General features: G+C 48.6%; 9 protein-coding genes across 9 annotated transcripts; 3 read left to right on the top strand and 6 right to left on the bottom strand.

Moving 5' to 3' along the window:
- Window positions 1-1,734: 1,734 nt before the first annotated feature.
- Window positions 1,735-2,571, bottom strand: LTR64_001274 (uncharacterized protein; the record flags this gene model as incomplete). The annotated part of the gene is made up of 1 exon (XM_064895655.1): window positions 1,735-2,571. The coding sequence occupies one exon, from the start codon at window positions 2,569-2,571 to the stop codon at window positions 1,735-1,737; it is 837 nt and encodes a 278-aa protein (XP_064758342.1).
- Window positions 2,572-4,363: 1,792 nt separating this feature from the next.
- YHC1 (U1 small nuclear ribonucleoprotein C) lies at window positions 4,364-4,994 on the bottom strand (the record flags this gene model as incomplete). The annotated part of the gene is made up of 2 exons (XM_064895654.1): window positions 4,364-4,695; window positions 4,742-4,994. The coding sequence occupies 2 exons, from the start codon at window positions 4,992-4,994 to the stop codon at window positions 4,364-4,366; spliced, it is 585 nt and encodes a 194-aa protein (XP_064758341.1).
- A 403-nt stretch (window positions 4,995-5,397) lies between these two features.
- ARP1 (Centractin) lies at window positions 5,398-6,595 on the top strand (the record flags this gene model as incomplete). Its single annotated transcript, XM_064895653.1, has 2 exons — window positions 5,398-6,483; window positions 6,533-6,595. 2 exons carry the CDS (start codon window positions 5,398-5,400, stop codon window positions 6,593-6,595), a joined length of 1,149 nt encoding a protein of 382 aa, XP_064758340.1.
- Window positions 6,596-7,753: 1,158 nt separating this feature from the next.
- Window positions 7,754-8,245, top strand: LTR64_001271 (uncharacterized protein; the record flags this gene model as incomplete). Its single annotated transcript, XM_064895652.1, has 1 exon — window positions 7,754-8,245. The coding sequence occupies one exon, from the start codon at window positions 7,754-7,756 to the stop codon at window positions 8,243-8,245; it is 492 nt and encodes a 163-aa protein (XP_064758339.1).
- Window positions 8,246-10,730: 2,485 nt separating this feature from the next.
- LTR64_001270 (uncharacterized protein) lies at window positions 10,731-13,850 on the top strand (the record flags this gene model as incomplete). The annotated part of the gene is made up of 4 exons (XM_064895651.1): window positions 10,731-11,138; window positions 11,183-11,316; window positions 11,370-11,841; window positions 11,892-13,850. 4 exons carry the CDS (start codon window positions 10,731-10,733, stop codon window positions 13,848-13,850), a joined length of 2,973 nt encoding a protein of 990 aa, XP_064758338.1.
- Window positions 13,851-14,438: 588 nt separating this feature from the next.
- On the bottom strand, window positions 14,439-15,263 carry LTR64_001269 (uncharacterized protein; the record flags this gene model as incomplete). Its single annotated transcript, XM_064895650.1, has 4 exons — window positions 14,439-14,582; window positions 14,647-14,934; window positions 15,046-15,126; window positions 15,234-15,263. The coding sequence occupies 4 exons, from the start codon at window positions 15,261-15,263 to the stop codon at window positions 14,439-14,441; spliced, it is 543 nt and encodes a 180-aa protein (XP_064758337.1).
- A 1,676-nt stretch (window positions 15,264-16,939) lies between these two features.
- Window positions 16,940-17,293, bottom strand: LTR64_001268 (uncharacterized protein; the record flags this gene model as incomplete). The annotated part of the gene is made up of 1 exon (XM_064895649.1): window positions 16,940-17,293. One exon carries the CDS (start codon window positions 17,291-17,293, stop codon window positions 16,940-16,942), a length of 354 nt encoding a protein of 117 aa, XP_064758336.1.
- Window positions 17,294-19,621: 2,328 nt separating this feature from the next.
- Window positions 19,622-20,547, bottom strand: LTR64_001267 (uncharacterized protein; the record flags this gene model as incomplete). The annotated part of the gene is made up of 2 exons (XM_064895648.1): window positions 19,622-20,177; window positions 20,378-20,547. The coding sequence occupies 2 exons, from the start codon at window positions 20,545-20,547 to the stop codon at window positions 19,622-19,624; spliced, it is 726 nt and encodes a 241-aa protein (XP_064758335.1).
- Window positions 20,548-20,917: 370 nt separating this feature from the next.
- On the bottom strand, window positions 20,918-22,328 carry LTR64_001266 (uncharacterized protein; the record flags this gene model as incomplete). The annotated part of the gene is made up of 2 exons (XM_064895647.1): window positions 20,918-21,565; window positions 21,615-22,328. 2 exons carry the CDS (start codon window positions 22,326-22,328, stop codon window positions 20,918-20,920), a joined length of 1,362 nt encoding a protein of 453 aa, XP_064758334.1.
- Window positions 22,329-22,331: the final 3 nt, after the last annotated feature.

Raw genomic sequence — 22,331 nt, 5'->3', positions numbered from 1 at the left:
GCCTAGAACTTTATCTATTCGTTACAAGAGTAAGCTAGCGTCCATCTGCAATGAAGTGCGTCTGCGAATAAATTTGTTCCAAAATGTCGATCACTATTGGGCACTCTTTTCCCATCTCTTCGCAATGAGCACTTACCCCTGACCAGGCTGGTTGCTCGTCAGTTCAAGTTGCGAACGCCGTCATACCTTCCAAGCTGAGCTACAATCGGTCCATCCACAAGCCAATGAAGTTACGGGACTGTCTATAGCTGGCAGAGGCTAACATGGCCGTGCATGGTAACTATCGCCAAACAGAGCAGGTACGACGAGGTTTTCACTTGACGCGCAACCGCCTTGCTGACGTGAGACATCAAGTGCTGCTTTATGGGTAAAACATATCATCCTCTCGACACAAAGAATTCGCTATAACCAATTTGCAGGACGATCAACAGTCACAGGATTTTTTCTTTCGAGAACCGTTTACCTTGAGGAACGGGAGACAGGTCGATCGCTTAATCACCCATTCAATCAGTCACGTCTCTTGCTCGACAGCCTAAAAGCTTCAACATAGAGACTCTGTCATACATTACATTTCAAACTCGACTCTCTTCCTTTGAGTCAGTATGTCTGTGCAGAACATTCGCATCAACAGCTTCATAACGCGAGGCTGCATCGGAACAGCCATTGGCGTCTTCGGTGCTTGGAACTACGCAGACCGTGGCGCAACCTACAACGTACTCTCGGAGTTGGGACTCTCAATCCCCAAACCAAACACAGTCGCGCAACAGCTACGAGAGTACTTTCTCCTGAAAGCCGATGACCCGAAAAATCTCCTAAGCTGGATCGGCAGCTCTTTCAGCCACAAGGACCCCGTTCACTGTGCCTTTAACCTACTCGCTCTGTGGTCTTTTGCGCCCATGCTATCTCGGCTGCCCACGCCACATTTTGCAGCTCTTGTCTTTGGTAGCAGTATTGTAGCGTCGGCGACATGGCTATATGAGAGGAGAGTTGTGCGTAAAACACCGTACGCCAGTGCGCTTGGATCGAGTGGCATTGTATCGGGTGTGCTGGCGACATGTACAATGTTCGCCCCAACGCTACCGGTACGAACGATGTTGTTTGTCCCAATGCCACTGTGGATGGCTACAGTAGGTTATTTCCTTATTGATTCGTATGCAATGCGAAGTGGAAAGGAAACTGGTGTAGGACACGCCGCTCACATTGGCGGGGGTGTATTTGGCGTTGTGTACTATCTCGTCTTCTTGAGGAGGTACGGAGGCATTTTCGGGAAACGGCTCTATTGACGAGGCCGTCGTGCGCAGACTATCATTACAGGTACGGAAAGTGTGGCAGGAGAACAATCGTAGATCTCGTATACTACAGGTTGGCCACAAAGATCTTTCTTGGTTAAGAAGGCATCGATGGTTGTGCAACTGAGCAAGAAGCACAACTCAAACGTTGCACTGGCATGCCTTTGACTGGGGATGAAAGTGGTGAAGGCAGCGCTTCGATTTGATGGAAGTGATATGATCTCTGAATCTAGATAGCTGGCGAACATTGAATGGAAGCATAGACAGCAGCATTACCTGCGCCATTTGAATCTTCACGCTTCGTGTTCATACTCGGGAGATTTGGGGATGTGTCGATTTCTCAGACATGTGATGAAGCCGTCTTGTATTTGAGGTGTGTAACCACATACGTCAAGGCCTCGAAGACAGATCTTGTTCATGCTGGCAATCATTTTTGCCAGCAAGTTCAACCATTAGATTCTGACTCCAAGTCCTGTCGAAGTCTAGCTTTCCTCCCTTCTCTCCACTTCTGATCCCAGGTTTCAACTTTCCCACCTATGACAGTAGTCTGAATCAAAGTTAACATGACCATGCCTCGTCTTACTTTCGTGCCCTTCTTAAGTAAGAGCTTGCATCCAATCTGCATGCCCTCCACAACCCTAGGAATCATAGATGAAACTCCAGCTGATCCCGGTAGTGGCGGATCCTGATTAACGATAGTAATCCTCTCGATGCGTGACAACTCGAATGCCCAGACCTTTGTACCTGCGGCATCTTGTAGCAGGAGCTTATGCGGTCCAGTGGAACCCTTGCGAGCCGTATTGCCAGATCGACTCGATGCTGAAGAAGGGCCGGTATTGGTGTTACTCGAGCTCTGGTCTTCAGTCGCAGCAGTTACAGTGCTTGAATCCTCATCAACGATCCCCGGAACATTTCGAATCACCTCACGGCCACGTATCTCTTCGCCACGCTCAACCCGCTCAATTGCTTCAATTTGCGACCACTTGGAAGTGCTGGTGTCTTGTATGTCGAGCACTTGGACAGGTACATCTGTAACCAGCGTTTGTTCCTTGACTTCTCGGTTCTGTATACCTGCTGTAAGGACCTGTCTTTGCACAGGTGAAAGGCTAGTTGTGAAGTCTGTTAGGACAAGACGGAATTGAGCGGTTGACGTCAATGCGGGTAGTGGTTGTGATGTATTGTGTATAGTTGACAGGAAAGCGTTAAGCCATTGATCTGATGGAATGAGCGAGTAGCGCGATGAAAGCTCGTCCTTTAATCGCGATGCTAATGTCGTTGACATTCTAATCAAGAGCGTTTAGGGTCGAAGGGTGCTGGCGAGCTGGTAGACATGAAGTTCAGCAACAGCATTTTTCTCAAGAAATGTCTGGCATCATGATGTTGAGCGTGCCGACACGACAAACGACCGTGACCGATCGTATCGTGATATCAACGCATGTAGTCACTCCTCGAGGTCTGCTGTTATTTTGGACCATTGCAACGGCGCAAACCACAGGTGGAGTCGAGTAAATTTAAACGCCCTACTACAAGATGCATACGAAATTCACTGATATTCGCAAGCATACCGACGACTGTTTGTATAGGGTTTAGGCTCTATCTAGGGACAGTGGTGGTCGTAAACCCGTCAAACAGAAAGTGGCCAAACCTTGGGAAAGATCCAGCAGCCACAGCTTCCGTGACCGAAGCGTAGTCGAAATATAGGAGATAGTGAGCATGCATTCGAGACATTAGAGCCAAACCAGGACGGCGATGTCATGGTGTAGGCCTGTCACTCATGAGGTACTGCCTTGCCCTTCTCTGTTGCATTTTCAATCTCCTGCTTCGTGGATGGAATCTGGTTCACATCGAAAGGCTCAACAAAAGATAGGCGGCTCGGTCCACCAAATTCAATGCCCCACTTGCTACCATGAAGCCACTGCCTGCCAGTTCGCCGTCCAAGCGCATCCAGCTCATCAGCACCATACTCATCGCTACTGTCTTTAATACCTCGAAAGACGTAGCAGCCTTCAAATTCACGACCCTTTTCCACAGATTCTGGAACACAGCCTGCCATGGAATCATACCCCCAGATTGTGCCACTCCACCGGCTCCTCTGCTTGTGCTTCTTCTCCTGTCCTCGACGGACCCTCTTCGCTTGTCGGTGCTTCTCGTAGGTTGTCTCTGCACTGGCTCGACGACGCTCGCGGGCAAGTGCTGAAGCTGTCGAACGTCGTCTCTGTCGATCTTCACAAATCGATCTTCCAAGGCTGCAGCATTTGTCTAGAGACTTTTTTGTCCGCTTCCCCTGTAGGTCGCGTTCGATTCTGAGCGCTCTGACTATGTTGGAGGGAGGGACGAACGTCGCACATATTGAAGGATGATCGGATTCGTCACTGAAGCGTTCGCTGAACCGCGAGAGGACAGTCGCCGACCTGTTAAGTTGGCCGATGTCTGAATTGGTATTTTCTCTCATGGTGAACAAGCTCGAGCGAATCATACAATCGTGACATAGGAATCTGCACGTAAAGCACGTTGAAAGCGGTAATTCTGAATGATCAGGATGATATGGATAACAAGCGCAGCTGCACCAACAGCAAGGACAGGGGTGACCAAATATCCGAGTACGAATGCGAGGGCCTCTAACCAGCTCATGATTTATAGGGCCTAGAAGAATGATGAGATCAACACTATCAGCCAGAATGATAGAGCTGGTTCGGGAGGCACGATTGCTGGTGAGGCAAGTCAGCTGGTAGGACTTTGGTGGGACTGGCAAGTGGGCCGTACCTTCGTACCTGCCCACTGAAATATCCTTGCCTGCTATGCCTATGGGTTCGACCGAGGCCGCAACCTATAAATTTTCTTGTGATCTTCGACGGCTTGCAGCAAGCCACGATCCCCATCGCTTCGATTTGCTTGTGCTTCTGAACACTTCAAATTTCTGCAATTTATGCTACAAGGACTTAGCGACTGAAGCGAGCTCTTTTTGCATCACCCATTTCATTTGGAGCACGCTCGAACGTTCGCTTGACCGCATGTCTGTTCTCGTTCTTGTGAGGATTTGTTTCGTCGTAGCCTCCTTGCATATTCGATCGCTGCTAACGTCTGTTCATGCCCGGTGGTGGTGCAGAACCAGGTGGTGCGCCATATCCCGGGGGAGGACTCTGGACTTGACCAGGCGGAGGAACAGAACCACCAGGTGGACCGTGCTGGCCCATCTGGCTAGGCTGCTGGTTCATGTTGAAGCCTCCAGAAGGAAATTGTGGTTGAAAATTGGGTGGAAAGCCTTGAGGAGGATTAAAGGGCATACCGTTTGGCATATTTGGTGGAGCACCATTAGGCGCGAATGGAGGAAAAGGCATGCCTCGTCCGCCTGGCGGCATCATACCAGGTTGACCTGGAGGACCAGCAAACGGAGGTGGTGGCATTCCTATCGAGATTAGTTTTGGAAGTACATGCAGGAGCAAAATACTTACCAGGAAATCCCATAGGAGGAAAACCTGGAGGAGCACCAGCGTGCTGTAGCATAGGATTTGGTTGTTGAAGCCCTTCTGCCGCGTACGAGTTCGTGATCGAATCGATGACCGACTGCGCCTTCTCATGTCCAATCTGCTGATAGTAATCGGTAACGTTCCTCAAGTGGTTACGGCCAGTATTGTGCGACTTGCGCACCGACATGGAATCGTGCGTGAGGTATACATCGCAATAGTCGCAGAAGAATTTGGGCATTTTCGAGTGGCAGAAATGGCACTGTTGCGATATCTCGGCGATACTAGTTGTGGCGGTATTCAAGTTTGAAGCTGTTCAACAGAAGTGCAATGCCACTTACAAGGTATGGGAACATGGACGAGGTCAAAGACACATCCACATTCAGAGGCTGATTAGGCAGTCAGGCACATACACAACGCGATGTACGATTTTGGACAAGTGCCGACGCCACGATTTTACCACGACACGTTCCGGGGCTGACTACCCGCAGACGCGTGCCAAAGATTTTCAACCGCCTACTAGTAATCAACACCCTTGTAACAACAACAGCACAACGTGGAGAAGGAGGGTTCACCTTGTTGTGATCATCCACTCGTGTATTTGTCGACGATGACAATACGTTCGACCCGCTAATTCACCAAGCATGGCTGACGGTGGCTCTCTTCATAATGTGCCGCTTGTATTAGACAATGGCAGTGGTAACATACGAGCTGGCTTCGCAGGTGCAGATCAGCCTCAAGTCTATTTTCCCGCATACGTCGGTCGACCTAAACATGTGAGAGCCCTTGCTGGAGCACTAGAAGGCGACACCTTTATTGGTTCACGAGCACAAGAGCTGAGGGGTTTACTGAAGATACGATATCCTTTAGAACATGGAATTGTTACAGATTGGGATGACATGGAAAGAATATGGTCCTACGTTTACGAACACGAATTGAGGACCCTACCTGAAGAGCATCCTGTCCTCCTTACCGAACCGCCCCTGAATCCTCGAGCCAACCGCGATACCGCTGCCCAAATCCTGTTCGAGACCTTCAACGTTCCAGCTGTATTTATGTCCATCCAAGCTGTGTTGAGCTTGTACGCCAGCGGACGAACAACAGGAGTCGTCCTGGATTGTGGTGATGGTGTTAGTCATGCTGTGCCTGTCTACGAGGGTTTTGCAATCCCGAGTAGCATTCGCAGAATCGATGTAGCTGGTCGTGATGTAACAGAGAACATGCAACTGCAGTTGAGGAAGGCTGGCCATGTGTTCCATACAAGTGCAGAAAAGGAAATTGTTCGCATCATGAAAGAGAAGACAGCCTATGTTGCTCTAGATCCACGCAAGGAAGAGAGAGACCTCGAACAAGGAACGTGGAAGGTTGAGAAGAAGGACATTGAATATGTGCTACCTGATGGACATCGCATCAAGCTAGGTCCTGAACGTTTCAGAGCTTCTGAAATCTTGTTCGAGCCCGAATTGGTTGGTCTCGAATATCAAGGTGTACATCAGATGGTCGTGGATGCCATCACAAGAACTGACCTAGACCTTCGCAAGAATCTGTATGGCAGCATTGTCCTCAGTGGGGGTACCACTCTGACCAAGGGCTTTGGTGACCGCCTGCTTCACGAGATTCAGAGACTTGCGGTCAAAGACATGAAAATAAAGATATTTGCTCCTCCAGAACGGAAGTACAGCACTTGGATTGGTGGAAGCATTCTGGCTGGGTTAAGCACTTTTCGAAGAGTAAGTTCGGCTGCCCAACTATTTATGGTTGCTAATCCGTTTGAATCAGATGTGGGTTAGCGTCAGTGACTGGCATGAAAACCCGGACATACTCCACACGAAATTCACCTGAGCACATTATCACGAAAGCATTGGACAAGTAATCTCACAACTTCGACCTCAAGTATCCGGCTCAGAAACAAGGTTCGGCTTCCCGAGAAAGAGACTTTTTCATCTGAAGCCTTTCTCCTGACAACAAATGCTGTGATAGGATGCCGTGACACCTCGAACCACAGGATCAAACCCACATCTTCATTGTGGATAACCATGCGAGTTGGAAATCCGGGGTAGCGCTACCACCAAAAGGGAAGCTCTTCTGCCAATCCTGAGTACGAGAGGACACTGGATCGTCAAGCACTGGCTCAGATTGTCTTTCGGGGATCTTGTATGCATCAGCCTGTGCTTCTCACTGCTACTCGTGATACAAGCACAGGCCATCACATAGCACACCAGTAGTCGTGATCGTGACGTGACGCCACCACGACTTTGCTACAGAACGAGCTTGAGGACGTCTGGGGTAAATGGTTAAGGTAGCCGTTTCTGGTATTGCGGTGCTGGCGTCACTTGCTGGCGGGTAGTGAGCGGAAACAGCAGAGGGGTCAATTTCCTGGGGGTAATAGTTTCCACTTCGGTCCTTTCCTTGCAGAGCCAACCTGTCATTGGAGCCAGGAGCTGAAAAAGTCAACACGCGGCAAGTTGGCATTACGCAGAGTTTTATGGCTATGCAACCAATCAAAACGCCCGCTGCCAGGCAGGTGGCACTGTCAGGTGTCTCGAAGCCATGCACTAAAGTAAATTTTAGTGATGGAAAATTCAGTTCCAGAAACCTTATGACATAGAAGATCTAGCTTGAAAATCTTTCCTGCTTACTTTGCTTCCGCATGATCTGAAGTTTTGAGATTTAGTGTCGCGCGTTGCAGTTAACGGGTAGCCTCCAAGAAGTTGCTGGATTCTCATAACATAATCGACTGTACCGTCGTACTGCTTGTGTCACGACTCGAAAGAACAGCCACTCGATCAGGCAATCTCCCCTGATTGCTCATCGTCAAGATTTTCATGATGTGTAAATATAAGGTACCTTTGTGCCCTGAAGTGACACAGTAGTTCCTGCTCAAAGTACGAGTAAATCACGTAACAAACGAACAAGCAAGCAAAACACTACCTTCTACGTAACTCATCCAGTCTCTTGGTCTATCATCTTACCTCAGAAACTTCACCACCCAGAATCACCATGTCTGTCTCATCTAGGTACAGCATCGTCGAACCACATCCAACAGTCACTCCAAGACAGCAATACATCACCACAGGGCGAGGAGGAGCAGGCAATGCAATCAAGGCACCAGCTGCTGTGACCCGAGGATCTGATGCTTCAGGACCAGCAGCCAGAGCAAGCAATGCTTCTTTGAATGTTTCACGTCGCAGCTTCATCTCAGGACGAGGTGGTGCCGGCAACCATATTCGCGAATCACCGCGAATGTTCTCCTTCGACGAGGAACTCAACCAGCAGATGCAGCAGTCCAAGCATATCGCTCCTGTCTACCATGTCGGCCGAGGTGGAGCTGGAAACCTTCACCGATCATCTCCATCCACCCCAACATCTTATGCTCTTCAAAGACGTGTTAGCAAGGACTCCTCAAGCTCAGCCTCATCTACAGAGTCAGGTGCCGACATCGCAACTCGCAATTTGAAGAAGGGTTTCAAGAAATTGGCTGGTGTGTTCTAAGCAAGGAGACCTGCTTACTATACTATCAAGTTCGACCTTCTTCACTAGCACTTTAGCGATTTGCATTCAACACCTGCACATCATACGGGACCATGGTTTCACGGAGCAATCAATTCTTATCGAGTTTCAATTAGCGAAGGCGCTTTACGGGATCCAGAAAAACGGTTCGAGGGGGCGTGCATACTGCCTTTTTCGATTTTTGGCGGCAGGCGGCATCACAAGGGTTTGGTTAAGGAACCAATCAACTTCGAATCAAGTTACGAGATACCCATTACCAAATTATTGGTAGTACTTTTAGTAGTTATATCATCAATAGTCTCCAACAGTACGTTTGTACTGAGTATTGAATGTGAATAAACGAGATATATTCACCCTCTACTATTTTCCGCCTTTTTGCTTTCGTGTTGCGCTGCCTGGAAAAGTTGTACCATTGCGTGTGTCATGCCTCAACACGAAGCACTCAATTCTGAGTATTTGATTTGGCAAGTATAGTGGCGCATGGCTGGCGTGAGGATGAAGTCGTTACAATATGCTCATCAGAGGGAAGTTTGTACTGTTCAAGTGATCGACATAGTTCTATGAATCCTCTCGGTTCTGGTGCTCGTGGTGTGCCGGTGAGATTGTATTGTATTCTATGCTTGAATAATCAAAAGATGGAAAGACCAGAATTCGTTAATATACAGATTGCCGCTCTTAATGCTTTGTTCACCGGGATAAGCGGTTACTATGATGACGCACCCTTTCTGGCTATGATCAAAGCCGGTCGACTCCAGGTTGCTCGCTTGGACAAACCCCTTCTAGCTTAAACTCGATGCAATGGCAGTTGTCTGAGGCTTGATCAGCTGTGAACAGACAACCAGAACTGGACAATGTATGCGGTGCGGCGACAGCTCAACTCAGCTCGAGTAAGGGACAGACGAATGCCAACTGCATAAATCCTGTAATTTCCACCATGCTACCACCGAAACTCCTGCGTTCTCAAAATTTGCAGTACATGTCAATGATATCGCAGGGACTGATCTCTGATGATATCTTCCAAAGGCGACCCAAAAACGAACACTCGGTACGTCCTACATCAGATTTCCATCAAGACATCGACCGCGTTGAGCTCACCACCCAAAATAACTCGATACATAATGAGATACAATACGTGCCTTGAGTGTGCCTGATGCGATCAGGTATTGAAGGGCATGAATATGACGCATACACTCTCATGGGTTGCACGATTAGAGACGAACCTGCGACAATCGTCACTCGAAACCCAATTTGGCATCATTGTCAGCGCAAGGCAGACTCGAGCATCCGCATAAAACGTGGTCGGCAGGGGTCGTCAATGTTGGAATGTGGAAGAATAAACTGCTTCAACCGCATCAATCTGAAACACGCTGGGCGTACTTCCAAAGTAGCACATTGAAAAACGAATTACCATTCGCCAGTATTCAATCACGACTCAAATTAACTCAAGCTCGAAGTGAGCTCAGCAGAGAGATCGATGAGGCAGACTCTGCACAGAAACTTGCGACCGGGTACCTCATATGGTCATGCAGGTAAGCTAACGTAAGGTAATGCAGAGCTAAAAGACAAGTGTAGTACTAAGATAGCTCGGTTTCCAAAAATAATTCTTAGCGTTCACTTGCGCCAAATCACCATGTCCCATGTTCCAGCTTCGGTATAGCCTGGTGGGCACCTTGTTCATCCTTCGTTCAGCACGATGTTACTATTCCAAGATTCTTCTCGTCCAATTCAGCCAACTACTCTTCCCGCAGTTTCTTCATTCGTGGTTCTGTCGTGATCGCAAGGTACCGTCGTCCAAGCTTGTCTTCTTTGGCTCTGGTGATACTTAGGCAAGCAAGCAGTGACTCCGCCTTTTCTAAAATCACAGTGTTCCGACTCGTCAAACTGTCCTAGTGCGAGCTTCGGCACGTCGACCGCTCCCCTAGTACGCCATGTGAACAACCTTTGAGTCGTCCAGCAATCTTTGCTGCATCATGGATGGTTGGGTGCTGGTATTAGCTTCGTGTATAGCATCTGTGATTTGCGATGCATGCCTCTTGCTCACACGTCAAGCGACCACATTGAGCCTCATCGACTCAGCCCCAGTTCTGTGATTCGCTGATGGGTGTCCTCCCGGGTATGGTTTACACTCTTTCCTGCATCGGCGACTCATTGTCACCAAGGCTCTAAATTAGTGAGTCCTAGGTCTATTCGATCAGAACACCCTGCTCGTACCTTTATGGTTCCTGGCTCCACGTGTGAATGGACCTCAGCCCTGCCAATAATCACGAACTTCCAGACCTTCGTCATTTACCTCCCTTGTCTTGTACAGCATCTATGTCGTTGATGCAACAACCTTATCAAACACGCCAAATTGACTGTGCCTCAGCAACGGGGCGGTGGTCCTGTAACCAAAGAAGTCTAGGCGAACCCATGTCTCTAGCCTCGAACATACCTCCCTACAATCAATATATACACACCCCATACCACCATGCCCAGACAGCCTTCATCCAATGTCGAAGGTGCGCGCTCAATATCTCGCCAATTCCTATCGTCACTAGCACCGACCGTCCCTGCCGATCCTGCAGAGACTCCTCCACCACAGCCAATACAGTCTGTTTATCCTATACCTGGAGAACTTCCCTTCCTGTCTCAACCAACATATAGCCAGACGATCCTGCAGGCTCCAACTCTTGCTACTGACTCTTCGTCTTTGCCACCTCAACCTCACGTCGCAGATCTGCCGTCGGGCCGAAGCCGACGGCACAGTTCATCAAGCATGAGGAACGCAAGCACGACTTTTGAGCACGTCGCTCCTGCCTCAACTCCTACAGGTAGAGTCAGCAAGGCCAAAAAGGGCAAGCGTGTTCATGCTTGTGAGTTTCCGGGATGCGGAAAGGTAAGCACGATATTGTCGTTGTCATGATCCCACTAACAAAGTAGGTCTTCACCCGGGCAGAACACAGGAGGCGGCATGAACTGAACCATAACCCAGACGCAGTGTTCAGATGCCAGCAGCCCAGTTGCGGAAAGGCATTCCACAGGCTGGATCTATTGCAAAGACATCAAGAGAGACAGTAAGTTACTTCCAGTACTGGAACCATCTCCATCTCGTACTAACCTAGCTCAGTGAAACAGAGGCCTCGCCGTTGTTGTCAGCGTCGAGGCCACAACATAGCAACATCTATACTTCACCACCATCTGTTCTTCCCTCAACACCTTTGGTCAGTACAGCGTCCGAGAACGTGTCGAGAACGACATCTAGCGGAGTATCGATAGGCTCCCTGATTCATCCTCCCCAATCACAATACAACACATCAGATCCTACCCTTGGCTTTGGGACGTATATGCCTACCTTTTCACATGCAGTTGACCCATATTACTACGGCTCTGAAGGGAGTCATTCTCCAGCTTCTGACCATTTTGGTCGTGCCCACCGTCCAAGCATCTCCTCAGCTTCTTCAGTCATTGCCTTTGAACCCCACTCAACATCTCCCAACATGTCTGCATTGATACCTGGCACGTGGATACCTTCTGTCTCCACTCCACCAGTAGCCTTGACATCCAGCGCTTACGACGATGGCCAAGTTCCGTATCTTTCAGTAAGTGAGCATTTTTCTTTTGTGCCTGTGCCCCTACTGAGGCTGATCAGTCTTCTACAGTCAATCCCGTGCCACAACACCTCCGCGAACTGGATGGACATGAGTTCGCCACGATACAGCGAGAGCTATCCATGGTACCCGGACTCATTTTCGACTCACCTAGTCCCGAATTACCCAGATATATACGATTCGATTGTCTAGAACTATATTGGAAGTACTTTCATCCTTCATTTCCAATCGTGTACAAGCCCAACTTTGTCATGAATACACCACCACCTCTGCTTCTTAGTGCTGTCCTAGCCACAGGCTCCTTCTATGATTCGCGTCCAGATGCTCGGCTGTACTCTTTGGCTCTACAGGAGATCGCAACAAAGCTTCTCCGACAGCGAGAAAATATCACGGCGAAATCTCGCATCGCAGACCTGCAGACCGTTCTACTTCTCGAAATCTTGAGCAGATACTGCGCCAGACATACTTCACCCGCAACATCGGCACGTTTCAGAGCTCTATTTGCCAGCTTGCATGAAACTCGACAGAAAATTAGTCAGAATTCCTTGTCAGTCTTCAAAACTTTAAAGGCGACAAGAACCGACAACGACCTGAAGCGGGCTCACACGTTTTGGTTGGAAAACGAGGCTGGAAGAAGGATCTTTCATGCGTGCAGCATCCTTGACATGCAGCAAGTGGTGCTATTCGGTGAACGACCCACAATCATCACTCACGTACCCGCAGTCGGTCAGGATTTCAATGCTCAAGAAGGTCTCGAATTGCCTTGCGGCGAAGCGCTTTGGAATTGCCCATTCGAGGAGTGGGCTGCCAACGCCTCAATCGCAAGCCCTATGAATATTAGCACAGCTCGTAAGAATTACAGAACCACGACTCTTGACGACTTCTCCTTCTTCCAGCATCAAATCATCTATGCCGATTCCACTGCTCCTCAGAGATGCTTGGACGAGGAGTGCAGTCCTACACAGGGATCTGGACTACTTGGCAGAACACGGTTTAATTATCATGTGTTCCAAATGGCAAAGTATATGCCAGTACGAGCGATCCTGGCAGTGGCAGGAGATTCATGGTTGCTTGGCAAAAAGATCGAATCTGAATCAGATTATGACCAGGCCAAGAGCGTGGTCCGTGGATGGGTCAATATGACAAAAACTGCAACGCCTTCGGAGCAAGTTGCAGACTGTATCAGAGCGCACTGGCATGCTCTGAAAGTGCTGAGAATGACCATTAACCTCGAAGATGAGAAAGCACCATTTCGAACCACGCACATGCTGCATGAAGATTGGGCCGTCTATCTGGCAACACTCGTCTGCTGGATTCGCGGCTACGGGCACAGCGGGAAAGTGCAAAGCACAGTCCGAGCTGCGCCAACCCTAGCAACGAATCCTCTGCCAGCTGCTGAGAAACGGAAGGCAATACAGGAAGATACACCTTCTCGAAAACGTCAAGCGCATACACAACCTTTCTCTAACACTTTGTTCGCACCCTCTTCCGCAGCTCGAGCAATCCGAATTCCACATTCAATTCCGACCACATTGGACGATACTCGGACTTGGTTTACATACGGACATGCTGACCCAATCCCATCTTCCTGGAACGAGAATGCTTACTACGATCCCCTGCTGGCTTACCACGCTCATAGTGACTCTGCTTCGACTGCAGAATCTTCAGTATACACTATCTCCACACCTGCAACAGGACCGACACGCACGGCCACCAACACTCCACAATCACAGTCAAGTCGAGCAACAACAGCTGCTACCGTGCATTTGCCGCCCACGGACGGTGCTATCGCTGAGCTAAGAACATATCTAGCACTGACGGATGTACCCACGATAAAAGACCTAGAAGCTTTAGATCCAAGTATTCTTGGCCGCACCAGAGGCGTCCTCGATGCTATCCGCATCTATAAGATTGGAGCTAAGCGAATCGTGGGCGGTTTGATGGACGACGCCGAACAGGTCCTTGCACGATTAGCTGAGGGTCGAAACAACATGTTCTGATCAACGTACAGGCTCCTGCTAATTGAATATATCTGTGGCACTGTACATCTTTGGTACTCGACTCATTCACAGCCCACACAAGCACGCTTCCTTCCAACACCACTTTCACAAAGCTTAAAGCAGAAGTCCTTTTCATTATTCACATTCTCTGCTTCCCCTTTTTCACGACCTAGACAGGAAGAGGAGGGACATTCATTTTTCTGGCATTTACTACGACACGGATGAGCGTTACGTTACTTCAAAAGAACTTTATGACCTTTATGATGTGCATGACTTTTCAGCTTATGCACCACCACTCACTTAGCTTGGCATTTATTAACACAGTGTTGGAGGCGTTTGGATTTGTTGTTCGAGTATTCAAGTTGCATGGAATGGAGGGATTGTATTGTGATACCACTTTGCATGGCGATGGCGTTGTAGATGTTAGATGATTGAATTTAGGAGTTCAAATGTCGATAGTGATTTACAGCCACTAGAATTAGAATTTCAAAAGAATTCAGGTGATTTATCCATTCAGTTTCTGGGTGCGTGCTTGCCACGACATTTTCCGCAACTTTGGGATTTGACTTTCAGTATGCTTCGCACCTCCTATAGTCCTAGATCGGATGGTTTCATAACACCCCTTTTCAGCAACTCAACGACGACGGGTCCACTATCGCTCGTGATCGCAATCGACGCCACCTTAATCTCGCCCCCCTCCTTTCTGTACTTGAAGAAAAAGCCGGCTGGAATCTAGGGCCAAGAATCAGTAAAATTGCCCTTCCAACTCGTGCGTGAAACACAAAAGCAAACTCACTCTGATCTCCCATTCCTTCCCGGTGAGATCTTGATAGACCTTTGCAGCACTCCCATCACCAGGTAGGTTCGCGAACAGCCAGGCATTGCCTAGCATTTCCCAGCCGGAGCCGTCGTCTGTCTCCCAGCAGGTGAGCATGTATGGCTCGTGGCGATATACTGTGAAGAGTCGGTAATCTCCGGTGACGGCGTCCCATGATTCTTTGCCGGAAGGGAAGATCTGTCCGGTTGACTTTGAGTAGGTGAAGTCGGAGGCGATGTAGTTTTCGTAGAGGTTATCGAGGTCGCGCTGATATGGTGCGGTAAGCAAAGCGAGGATAGTAAGGGCTGTATTATTGCCTGAAGCTGTTGATTATGTGGCAGGCATAGCAATGGCTGGCTGTGGTGTGGTCGTACTTACTTTATCGTACATCTCGGTATATGTTCGCATGTATTTCATGGCAGGATGGCTATCGGTAACCTCGTCCCAGTCGCCATAATGCTGTTGTGGTCGTCAGCTCCAGTATTGAGAATGGTTCGATGAGGGCCTCTACGTGAGTAGGGAAGAACAAGCTGAGGACGTTACGGCGAACCTGTAACCATACGTACCACTAAGCAAGGCTTCGTTGATTGTGACATGCTGATGAAAGCTGAAGTAAGTATAAATTGTACACTTTTAACTTGGAGAACTTGATCGTGCAGAGTAATGGCTGAAATCTTCGAGAAATAACGTGCGAAACATGCTGCCCTTTGTATGCAAGCAAGACCTCAGCTCTTCCCAGTTTCCATCTCGTATTACTAAATTTCACTTGATCACACGAATGAACCGGTCGATGCCTCTGGACGATGTTCACCGCAGAAAAGCATCGCTTATCAGCCTCGTTTTCAGCTCTAGTTATAAGCTTCGTACACATGTGCATTCGAGCAATAAGATTACGAGGTCCATCGCCGCAATGTGTCTCTGGCGTGTCGTCCAGGCAGATAATGATTGGCTTGATCCCTTCAGCTCGAGGTGTACCGCTGCATGTGACATTGACCACCAAGACGAGCTTCGCTAACTAGCAAATGGTGGCTGACAGAATCTCAGCTCCAGGCCCTGATGTTGTGCTTTCGGCAGTACCAAGCTTTTCGTTTGAGCTTATGTATGGAGCCTGTAGCTGGCTCGCGATTAGTAACCAGCCGATGACGATTAACGTGTCACATGCGCGTGTGATTATTCTCGCTTAATACCCCGCCACCCCCGCTGTTTGACGAGCTCAATTCTCTCTACGGGGCAACTGCAGTACCAACACTCACTGACAGGTTGACCGGTTGCACTCACAGTCATTCATCCCGTTCATCTCGAGATGACGACGAGAAGCTTGTCGGGAGACTTTAGCACACGCGTGCACCTTCACTGACGCGAGCTGGTCCTTGAAATGGGTAATGACGATTTGGCTTCGAGCTTTACAAGGTCAAAAGCGACATGTGCCCGTTGAATAACGTGGATGGTCATGCTTGGAAGACTAGGTTTATGTGAAGACCAAATATGTGCCGACTCTGTCGTTCCTTCTCACACCGTATATGTGGGTTCGGAGTCAGTCATAATTCCATTCTCGGCAATGCCTGCTGGGCATTTTCGAGCAGCTCCTGTTTTTAGGAGTTAGGGTCAACGGCTAAGGAAGACAACGTTGTGCTAAGATCCAGTATATGGTCAATCGACAAAGAGAAGAAAGATCATCAGAAGCAGCACGAAAGATGACTGAATTGACTGAAGTGTTTGATTCCATTTTTCTTCTATCGACACGGGGTCGAAGACCCTTCTCCCTCAATCTTTCGATATCTTAACACTACTTCTGTAATTTCAACGTGACAATATTGCACGCCTCATTAACTCCGCAATCGCACGCTAATCTTACTACAAACTTCTATTATTTAAGCGCCTGATAGACACTTTGGCCTTCCTATCAATACGATGTGACCATAGGTTTCGTTTCCGTTCCTGTTCTGGTGGAACTCTACAAGGAACAAACTTGATCTCCTCGCGAACTGTCACGTGCTTAAACGTGAAGGTGAGTGGACCTCTTGAGCCAGCATTTGTGGCCCTCAATTGTGCTTCCGTTTCGAAAGATGACGAGCAGTTCCACAACTTTGAAAGGCACGAAGACCCTGCATGTTTCATGTCATGCAGTTGTGTTTTCTGTGAAAACTTTCGCTTCTTGCGGCTGCTCCGGAAAGGCAATTGTGAGGTAATACCGGTCTTGGCATTTTCTTGCATAATCTTTGCAGTATAGTGCTGCGTAGTCTTGAAGTTTTTGACAAGTTCATGTTGTTTTTCATGCATCCCAATCATCGTCGATGAGCTCTTCGACAGTCACTAATGTCGGTACTGCCGACACTGCTGACAATGAGACGCCATCGTTTAGAGCAATTGCCCCTGATGTAACAGGGGCACTGTTGATGAGTTTAGGCGTTTCTGGTTGTTTTACCACGTCTACTGGCTCGTGGTGTGTTACTGGGGGCGGTTGTCGTGTTGAGCGCTGCTGCTGATAGAGATCTGCTGGGTGACGTTCTACGTGATCGAGAACTTGTATGTGACCAAGAAGGATTCGAAGGTCATGTTCAGGTCGACTGCATTCTCGTGCTGCCTTGCTTCTTGCTAAGGAGCTGATTTGTCTAGAAGTTGCCATTTGAGAAGAGGCAGGCATTTGATAATGTTGGTAATAGAATTGTATCCACACGAATAATGTGCTATGTGTAAAGAGGCTGAGCTATTGTCAGTTCAAGTTGTTGCTACCGTTCGTTCGTTCGTTCATTCGGTTTTTTGATATAGAAAGAGCTCTACATCTGTGGTGAAACTGAGACGTACATATACTTTGGCACCTTGTGCCTTCATGAAGCTCATGGTGAGCATGTTCTCATAAGTTGTGCAATATTCGTAACCTTCTGCTGCCGTGATCCCGTTGGTGCGAGAATTCGTGGTCAGCATCCGTTTCAAGCCTAGCTCAAGCAGGGAGGAAGGCCTTAAATTTGATGCTTAACTTTTGACCGACGTCAAATGGTTCGTTGCTCGATGGGGACTGCTCCATGTTTACTAACGTTCAAGCGAGTGACATCCGCTTCGCGTTCAAACATGGTGCGAGCCGATGTCACAGTACTGTCAATCGCTCGGATCGCTCGAGATAGCTGGCACGAGGGCAGGATCTGCAAGACGCCTAACCTCAAATCAGTTCGATGATTGCTGATACATTCAGTAGCTTTGATGAGAGTGCAGGGCACATATCAGTAAGCCTCGCTTGTGATGACTGTTGTAGAATAGTGGAATATTACGTATGCTGGGTTCATGCACAGAAGGTTCACGGAAGAATTACGTCTGACTCGTTCTCACAAGAGACTTGGGAGGCTCCACTTGAGGCTCACGTTGCCAGTGTTCCGCCATACTCCATCGAGGGTCCCCTTAAAGTAGTGTCTTCGCGTCCACGTTGTGTCTGTCGAGGGGCTACGCGGCTCGACGTCTGAACTGCCTGCAATTTTGTAGATAGCTAAGCATGCTATGTCGGGTGACTACACCTATGAAAGCCTCAACAGAATCAGAAGCAAGGATGATCTGGCGAAAAGGTACAGGTGCACGAAAACTTTCTTGGGTTTGTTCTTTCCCATCCAGTAGTTCGCTCTTGTTCCGGAAGAGACGAGCCTCCGAACTTACTGTATATCATTGCACTGTGTGTTCGTTGTTCTGAAGATGACCAAACACTACCGATCGATGAGGCAAGTGGTGGACTTCGGACACAAGGGATTTTGCACCACGTTTGTGCATGTGTTCGAACTCCTCTTCCGTATGATTGCCAGTAGAAGGACGTCATTGGGTTTGTACAGAAAGTTCCAAGACTGTAAGAGTGTCCACAGCTGTTGTCGTGGAAAGTATGGTCATCGACTCGCACTCGGTTGAAACGTTACTCGCAGTGACTCGCATCAAACAACACACATCTGTCCGATATTTCGTGTCGATCATCAGTTTGGGTCGAAAAGTGTTGTGCGAACGAAAGGTGTTCGAGTGCAGCAAAGGTTAAGTCTCTGATCTTGCCCAGATTTGTGGAAGGAACTTTCCAGCTTTGAAGGAACCGCTGCATTGACAAAACAAACAACCCAATTACATCGGCCCATAATCAAGCTATTTCTGGAAACACTAGCATACATGTTTCTATAAAAATTACTGGCGTGCGATTGGTTCGAGGAGTCCTGCAGGGCAAGCTCAGTCAGCAAGACGTGCATGATCAACTCGAGGATAAAACCTCTTTCATTCTGACAGGAGCCGGATTGGATGGGTGAGACTGTGTGCTCATCCCAGGTGCCGGAACCTGAGGTAGAGATATTGAGTATGTGCTATGTAGCCCTTCCTTCTTACTGACTTGACAGGTATACAAATCAAACCCTGCTCAGGATGATGAATAACGCTTATGGACATGGTTGACTTCGATCGAAAGCTGCTTGTGGTTGTTAGTTGGGAAGTATTCTGCCACGGTAATGAAGCGTCGATTGTACTATCACAACGTCGTCTATCTGGCGACTGGTATTGCCCAATTGCTATAACCTGCGAGGACTCACTCGCTTCTCGGTCAGAGCGGCCTTCCTCGACCTTCCACTCGGCCAGATCTAAGTGATGTCAAGGACCAGCCAGTGATCATATTTCTTAGGTGCAGGACAAGTCTGTGAACGTGCACGACGCAAAGGATGCGCAACGACCTGCTATTTCGAAACCGTTGCTTCCTTCGCGTAATCACAAGTGGCTGCTTCTTTCTTCAACTTGCAAAGGCTGTACCGAAGAAGTGGACTCAGTTCCGGATCTACTTTTTTGTAGCCGTAGGTTCTGTCTGAGCGCCACAAAACCATAGCTCTGAGGCATTACCTTCACAGCTCGTATCAGCTCCTGCACTGATCTGCCGATCAAGTTGAATTCGAATTTCGTGATAATTCGTCGTGTTCGTCGTCCCTCATGATCTCATTTCCTAGACATCCATTCAAGCACTTTCAAACCCCCTTCTAAACACTCGTCCGAATTGCTCCACTCCTACCCTCTCCCCCTTGACCTCACTCCTCGCCTCGTTCTCGCTATTACTTGGAATCTTCACCTCCTCACCAGTAACCTGCCACCCACAAGCCGTATTCACGAATTTACTCAACTGATCTCCTCTCAGATCCAACCAGGCACTCAAGACCTTCATGTCCACTTCTCTAAAGCATTTGCCTACTTCTCCAGCAATTCTGATCCTCACCAGATCCTCAAAACCTGCGACGTCACTATATAGATCGGCATAGAGATCATCGGAGTCCAATGTGGACCAGAAGGCATCGTATTGTGCTGATTCCAGCAGCGAAGAGAGATGTGTGAGTTTTTGAATCGATTCAGTAAGTTCTGTAGTAGGAAGGCCGGAGTTGCTCGAGCCAAAGGGAACGGTGGAAGGTGGGAGGAGGGCGAGCGCAAGACTGAAAGCTGGAGAGGGGAAGATGGTCAACGACTTGACGAGAATGTTGGTCACTGTTTCGGGGTGTAGGAGGTGTGGGTTAAATTGGTATCTAGCAGAACATAATGTCAGCTTGCAGTCCACAATGAAAAACTGTCTGTTGTGCCTTTAGTGCCATTGGCAGTTGCGCACTCAGATAGAAATAATATTCAATCTCCACGGAATCGTCAGGTAATAGGAAACGTGGTAAGAATTTAGATTCTTGCATCATGTGCGAAATGTGCAAGTCATCGACAGAGAGTCTTGACATACAGTTTAAGCAGTGCTAAACAAGCATAGCAGTCGAAGAATTTCTCTTCGCATTGTTGTGTGACATATTCTTGAAATATCGTTGTCGTCTCTGGGTTGTATCTGTCTAAACCGTTGAGGATCGCGTCGATGTTCGCTGGCCGCTCAGGACACTTGTCGAAGGCGTAAGGCATATTGGATGTGCGTACGAAGAGAGAACAGTATTGGATCGAAGTGGAGGAATTGGCTACTTGTGTCGCAGTCCTTCTGCAGGCTCGGATCACGAAACTTCGTGCGTGGTTCTGCCCAATGACGTGCAATATGCTATGCAAACACACCCCACTTGCTAAATCTACTACTAAATACCACAGCACTTCGTTTCGAATGAAAGGTCAGGTTCAGGTATACCTAGGTGAAGAGTAACAGGAGGTTCGCTGATTAGATTCTCGCAACCTAGTACGCCATGAAGATACCAGTCAACCAATCTAACATCGCCGCCAACGCCCTTCTCAGAGGACCGAATCACTGTATGCCGTGCTCTTTCCGTCACGATCCAAAGTTCCACTAATGCTTGACCTTGTCCTGCTCCAATTGTTGATGCTCTCTTTGCTCGCCACAGAAGAAACTCGATAGAGTACTTAGTACGCCTTGATGCTGTTCTCCAACCATAGTAGCGACGTGGTCCTTCAGCTCATCCGGCAGTACAAAGACCTTCCACACTTGTTGTGGTATACCTTCAAATGCTTTTTCGAAGCGTTCTGGTTGATTCTTCTCCTCCATGAACGGCGCGTCAAGCACTTTGCGAATGTAGATGGCCTTGATCCACCCGGGATGCTTTCTGTACATGGCGGCATATGTCTCGGGATCCATCTGGGTCGAGTCGCCCACACATATGACTTTACGATCAGGTAGCCAGCCATGTATTTTGTCGATTCGACTTGACTTATACTCTTTCACACCTTGGGTAAGCGAGCTCAGTAGACCACCAAGCGTTTGCCAGGATGCATCACGAAGGATGATTGTTCCTGGTGGGAAATAGTCTGAGATGAACTGATGGAGGAAAGGGTACAGGTTGTACGGAGAAGCCGAAAGATAGAACCAAGCTGGTTTCTGCAACTGCTCATCGAGGATCTTGTAGAATGCTGGCATATGGCTCGTGAACTGTGCTGGTTCAGTAAACGTCGTGCGAAGAATGCCGACAGGATCAGGCGTCTGTTTCTCTATTAGTAGCCACTCAAGACTTTTCACATATCAGCCTTACCTGAGTGATCTTTATTGTGTCGTCGATGTCGCTGATGACGGCCCAACCCTCAGGGCTAACGAGTCTTGTTGCGCCTGTGGCTTTAGGCAAATGTCTGACTCCAGTATCGGACTCTACTCTTATGGTAGCACCGTCCTGTTGACTACTGTCTGCGACCTCTAGGATCTGACTGCTGATGCCGTTTGTATTGGAGGGGCCCAAAATTTGACGTGTTGTTTCTCCGCCTTGTGGCTGAATGACAACAGGCAGTGTCCTCGCAGGCGCGATAGCATCGATGAATGGCTTCAGCCTTTCCTCGATGATCGCCTTCTTGTCCTTGTCGGCACCCGGGTTCCCATCGAGCCCAACTGCGTCTACTATAGCTGCTGCTGCCATGGTCAGGTCTCCTCTACCGTGTTGGAAAAAGGCGGTGACGAATTCAGCTTCCCAGGCAGCTGAATTCGACGTCTTGAAGGCTGTATTGTCAAGTATCCAGACCTCATTTCGATCAGCTCTTGCATTCCTGATCAGAGGATTTTTGATTCCCAGCCAGCCGAACAGACCTTCTATAGCAGCGCCGGGAAGTTTCAGTGCCGCTGTGGAAGAGATGGAGGAAACACCAGCTTTGGTAAGTTTTTCGAACAGCATAGTTTCCACCCGTGCGAAGTTGGCCTTCTCACGACCTTGTGCTTCTAGAGGATCTTCCTCCATCTTTTGTCCTCGCAGGAAGTCCATGGT

Source organism: Lithohypha guttulata (assembly GCF_036872675.1).
Source record: "Lithohypha guttulata strain CCFEE 5908 chromosome Unknown scaffold_1, whole genome shotgun sequence".
Taxonomy (NCBI): Eukaryota; Fungi; Ascomycota; class Eurotiomycetes; order Chaetothyriales; family Trichomeriaceae; genus Lithohypha; species Lithohypha guttulata.
The sequence above is the reverse complement of the archived record's forward strand: the minus strand, read 5'-3'. Positions and strand labels throughout refer to the sequence as shown.